Raw genomic sequence first — 6,000 nt, forward strand, 5'->3', positions numbered from 1 at the left:
TTGTGAAATGTGGACACCAGACCCCTACAAAATTTTTCTAGTATTGGTCTCCTTAATTCTGCATACAAGGGCATCCTGAAATGTGTACAGAGAAAACATTCTGCAGTTATTAGTCATACAAGCAACCTTCACACATGGAAGTCATCTCACTGAAGCCAGTAAGTTTCATAAATAAATATTACTCCTGTAAGTAAAGATTGTAGGATGGAGTGCTTTTTAGGAACTCCTCTTAGGACATCTTTCATTCCGAGGAAATGGAATATTGACTGAAAAAAAATCCCAAGTTCTTACTTTGGAGGTGCGAGAGTCTCTTCCAAGAATTCCTCAATCTTGTTAACATCTGTCTTGACTTCTCCATTAAAAGTCAAGAAAGGTGGATGAGTCCCAGGAGCCAGATTGTGTAGGTCAGCTGGCTTTCTGCAGAGAGAGAAAAAGTCATGAAATCACTAATCTTTATGGCCAAGTAGTTGCACAGATATTTATAGATCCTAAAAAATCAGTTTGCCCTTCTAGTTTTTGTTGTTTGTTTTTTTTTTTTCTCCAGTTTGTGGTTAGAAGACTTTGAAACTACCCCAAGCACCTTGTTTAATATAAAAACATTCCACAAATGAAAAAAAACCAACACCACAACCTGAATCCCAACTATTTTGTTGTGCACCACAGACTCTCTAGGCTAGATACCAATCTGATTGAACTTGGTGGGGCCTTTCTATAGCGAAAACACTGGATCGTATAACTATTTTGAATTAAACTGAATGATTTGTACCTTTTCAGGTCAACAGTGGTGACGTTGAACACAACTCCTTTGAGCCAGAGGATCATGAAGAGACGCTGCGAGAACGGGCAGTTCCCAATGCTTTCTCCATCTATCCCTGCCTGAGGGATGGAAAGAGAAGAAAAATAGATTTCAGACTTGTTAATCACTTACCTCCCTCAAGATGGAAAACTGGATGTTGAAAGAAAAATAACCACTTTAAAAATAACCATCAGTGCCTGCTATTTAATATAGTTTATCATCAGCACAAAAATGGAGTTACCCCAGGATTTGCCCGTCATGAGGAGCTTGAGAAACTAACCTGGTGTTTCTCTTGAGGGCAGCTCCGGGTAAAGGAAACATGTCCCTTGCTGATGGCAAGCAACATCCAAGAGACTGCATATTCTCTGAATTACTCACATCCCTACAGGACTGCCTGCTTCATGGACATGCTAGAAAATTCAGGACAGGTTTTCTGCTCTATTTAATACTGTGGACTGCAGCTTGTATCAGCTCAAGATCTGTTTCACTGTTTTATGGTCCAAAATGTGGACTTCTAGATTTAAATTTAAACCCAAGCACTTCTGGACATTCACTCATTCTTGTTAGTATCAGTAAAGCAACAGCCTCAGACACAAACAACCAGATCTAGGCAGAAACCTCCATCTGAATCCTTCCAAGGTTCAAAGCAGATTTCAGCCACCGCATTGTCTGTTCCTATCTCTAGTATCTAATGAGTTGCCTACAAACCACTACAAAGCAAAGAAAAACTGCTAGTGTTAGCACTGAGGAAACTGTCTATTTTTCCCTCTGAAAATTTATGGTTCTTAGCCATGCTAATCCTGACTTTGAGCCATGGAGGGATACAAATAACACTAGCTGAACTGAGCCAGAGCTGCGTCCAAGGACAACATCCTTCTACAATAATTATGCTTGTGGCCAAAGCTTTCAGGACGATAATGGTTTTGATAGATTTCCATTTTAATTTGTGGTACCATTGTGTTTAAAAGATTCTTATAATCCTGGTGAAGCAACCAACCTTCCGCTGTTGAACCGCATGGGTTGCATAACTGTATTTTATGCACACAGTGTGTGTCCGAAAACGGCTGATGAAAGAGCTAAGTAAATAGATGCTCTTTTCCTTTGGAGAAAATATTATATTACTCTGTTTGCTCTCATAAACTTTATCTTGTTAATATTCAAGCTGTGAGGTAGCATTTGTCTGTCTTAAGGAAGGACTCATTTCTAATTGTTGCAGTTCTGTGAAATATTCACTGCACAACTAGGAGCACTTTGAGATGTGTCCAGTTGCTACAGATTCAGGCCTTGCATCTGAAATGTTTAGCTGAGAGATTTTCTGGTTGGCGTCAGGAATCTTTCTCATGTCTTGAACACAGCTTTTGATGATTCTGGGTTTAAAAACAAATTCCACAACTCCTATCTACCAAATATGGAGAGACTGTGGAATCAAGGCGTGGAGAGAACCTGTTGTGAAGTTTAGGGCTATGTAAAGAGTTTTTATCTGAGTTAAGACTGGTTTTGAGCACCCAGATTCTAGATATGTGTGGATATAGGGGAACAGTTTGACTGTACTTTTACCTGAAATTATGGATCTGCAATATGCCTTGCACATGGCACATGAAAGAATCAGCAGACAATGGGGGTGAAAGAGTGGTATGGCGTGAGGATGAGCAAAAGAAGATGCATTTTCCCATCTGCCTGAGGTGTGGTTAGCCTAGTTCTGCAAAATTTCTCTAGTTAGTTAGCTCTGATCTGCAAATCTCATGGCAAAACAATGACGAGTTACAATGGGAATACCAGGCACCACTGTATTGCATGCAATAATTACTGCAAAGTCACATTTGTTGATTTGGCTTGTTAAACCATGGCCAAGAACTTTTAACTTCTTACCCTTCCTGAAAAGAGGCAAATGCTATAGGAGAAAACAGCAACATGACACCAAACTTCTCTCAGGCTTTTTCACCATCTCAGATCATAATCATATCCTTCATAATGGAGTTGGCTAACTGAGTCTAAATAATATAATACAAACCTAAAATTTGAAGAAAAACAGATCAACGACTGAATGAGAGGGCTGAAGACTGAAAACCAAAGGACTGATTCTCATCTTACATTCTCTGGATTTACTTTGGCTTGTAAATTCATTGATTCTGATTCATTCTTCACCTGATTCCCTTCAGAGTGTAAAATTCTGATTTGCCAAGTCCTGCAAATACCTCGAGAGCGAAGAGATTATGTCTCACATAACGTGCAAAGCTCTACCCTTCCTTACAGGTGCCCATCCTTCATGGAGGTGATCTCCTGCCTGTTCTCATCACCTACTTCTTGTGCTGCAAGTAACAACTTCATCTTTTTTCAGGAAAGAGACTGAGGGAGGCCATTTCCCTGCTCTCTCCAATTGTATATTCTCATACAAAGGTTTTGTACAAGATGCAGATCTGCATCTTTTTACCCATTCTACACCCTGTAAGGCAAGAGTGAAAAACCCTCTCGATACCAGAGAGGACTGAAGGGGCAACAGAGCAGCTGAATGGCAAGGAAGAAATAGGAGTGATGGGTCGTGTGAGGCTAAGGGATGCAGAAGTCATCGGGGACAGGAGAAAGACGTGAAGTCTGGAAGAAATAAGATTCACTTGGATATCAAAACCAAAATTAATTGTGCAGGTCAAATGAGGCCTCCAACAGCCCTAATGGTCAAAATATCTCCTCAACACTTCCAAAGGAGTGGGAAACATTAATTGCTAGAGACATATTGGGAATAGACAGAGGAAATTCCAGAAATGAAAGATAAACTAAAGGAAAAGCATGGTATGATCTCTGTTCAAAGCTCCTGGATCTGGGAGCCAGGCTCATGATTTGGGTGGAGTCTGACTCATGGTTTTTGATCTCATGTGACTGACATAACTGAAAATGCTACCACAAATCACAAGACAAACTGATGACAGAGGAGGAAACAGAATCAAAATCTCCCCGGCAACACAAATTACCCATTAAATTCAGCTCTTTTTCTGCAGATATTATAGGCAAGGCTGTGCTGGTTTTGTGAATTCTTTCTCATTGTTTCTAACAGCAATCAGTAATTCAATGTTCAGCACTCAGAAAGACTGAAACCTTAGTAGGTAATAACTTCAAAGACTTATCAGAGTGTCTCGAGACCCCTGTGAAGTCTATTAACTACCAGGAGGAGATGAGGAAGAACAGAGAACTTCCCAGTCTTAGTCACTCTTAGCTTCAAAGAAAAACAGCTTGCTTAAAGCACCCCACTAGTGCCTAAATACAAGCTTATTATGTATCTGTCCAAGGTTAATGGCTCAGAATGCAGGAATTAAATAATACCTTTATCGAGATCAAGAAATCAAACAGTGGATGGAAAGAAAAGAACAAAAAATTGACAAGTTAGAGAAACACCATTTATCCCTGCTGTTATTCACAAATGAGCACAAAAGCTTTTTCACATAGCTTCCCTGAAGCACACAAAAATTATCAACCACATATAAAAAGGAGCGAGTTCGTGATATTTGCACTATCCCTGCCAGAAACACTAGATATTTCTGATTTAATGATTGCAACTAGGGATAGGCTTGAGACTTCGTAGGCACTAGGATCAACAACATAGCTTTTAAAGTGCACTGTAAGTCCTAAAGCTGTGAAAGGATTTCAGAGCCTCCTTCTCTCTGCAAAGAAGGACCTCATCTGAAAAGGCAAATCCCCAGAGTGCCTCTGGAAGAGCAAAACAGATTCAAGCATCTGCTAGGTGAGATTCTTTGGCTAATACTCATCCCACCGAAGTTCAACTGAGATGCCTAAGAGAAGGTCTCCTGTGTGGGCAAGGCCAACATGCGCATCCAAAAGATTAATCTGGCCACCTTTCACTTCGACTGAAACCAATCAGTGCCTGAATTTAGTTGGGATGAATGTGGACCTCAACGGTAGAATAGCCTGGAGGCAGAATTTCTAGAGAATAAATGTGCTCCAGCTTGGAAACATCAGTTTCTGCTCCCATGGCTTCTCACAAGTTTCCTTAATTCACCCACTAAAAACAAAAATAAAAATCCTTTTCTATTCCTTCTCGAGCTGTTTGGATACTTCACACCAACTGATGCAAGGTCCTGCCCTGGAACTCCATATAATCACATGAGAAAACCTCCACCACTATACCATCTGCTTATCTCTGAGCAATGGCAAGAATGAACAAGATGTTCTCCTTTCTAATTTATAAGATGCTCCTCCTTAAATACTTCAGATATTTTTAATGAATTAACTAATTAAACTTCAAAGATATTTGTGTGCACAGCTGGGGGATGTACAGACACATTACCAAGGAACAAAATTAAGGAGGGGGGAGGAAGTCGTGGTGATATTATGAGTTTGTGCCAAGTATTTCTGTAAAGTAGAGGTAATATCAAAAGTGTCCAACCACTGCACAGCACAGCTGAATGACACAAACAGGGAGCTCTTCTCAAGTTCAAGCTAAGACTTTGCTATAAATGAAATAACTGGAATAAGCTTCCTCACTTGTTCCAAAAATACTCTAACTGGTACGTGCACAGTGACTGCAATGCACACAGACAACTCTATATTATTTTAACTAACATTAAGGAGGGTGGTGGGGAGGAAAGCAAGTTTCATTTCCAGTTATTCCCAAAATATAGCAGCTTTAAGGAAATATAATGTCATTAACAATAACTAAGCATCAAGCTTACAAATGGCAGCCCTGGAAAGAGCTGCATGTCAGAAAGCACTGTATTTTTTCCAGGAAAATAATGTATCTGGGTTTACCCATTCTCCTCCTTTTTCCTTTTTCATTGCATTGAGGCTACTCTGCACAATGGTCCAGTGCTCTCTGAGACACATGGGTAAAATAGGGAGATATTTTTGATGGCAGTAAAGCACATTTCTTTTTCAAAAGGGTTTTACCTAGTTAGCAAAAGCAGGCAGGCTAATTTACCTCAGTGTTTCCTAGTAAGGATTAAGGAAGGATTTGATTTTATCATCCCTACAATCAAAATCTAGACTCACATTACACATGGTTACACCCTCTCTGTTTTAAAATTGGGAAAGCGTCTGCCTTTTGACACTTACTCTCCTTACACTCAGAACCCAAAGGGGAAGTGAAAATCCTATTCGAAACTCAGAGCAAGCCAAGAAATATCCTATTTATTGTGCCATTAAAAAAAAAAAAAATCTGTCTTAGTAATTATACCACACACACAATAACAAAAATC

The 6,000-nt window shown here is 39.8% G+C and overlaps 1 protein-coding gene across 2 annotated transcripts in view; it reads right to left on the reverse strand.

Annotated features, from left to right (window-relative positions):
* CLIC5 (chloride intracellular channel 5) overlaps positions 1 to 6,000 on the reverse strand; it is a 69,935-nt gene that overhangs the window by 22,256 nt on the left and 41,679 nt on the right. For both annotated transcript variants that reach the window (XM_010020332.1, XM_010020333.1), the window contains exons 2-3: positions 767 to 876; positions 292 to 417 (exon numbers count right to left, since the gene is read on the reverse strand). In XM_010020332.1, coding sequence (XP_010018634.1) covers positions 292 to 417; positions 767 to 876 — 236 coding nt within the window. The remainder of the gene's footprint in view (positions 1 to 291; positions 418 to 766; positions 877 to 6,000) is intronic.

Source organism: Nestor notabilis, unplaced genomic scaffold, assembly GCF_000696875.1.
Source record: "Nestor notabilis isolate BGI_N333 unplaced genomic scaffold, ASM69687v1 scaffold4148, whole genome shotgun sequence".
Taxonomy (NCBI): Eukaryota; Metazoa; Chordata; class Aves; order Psittaciformes; family Psittacidae; genus Nestor; species Nestor notabilis.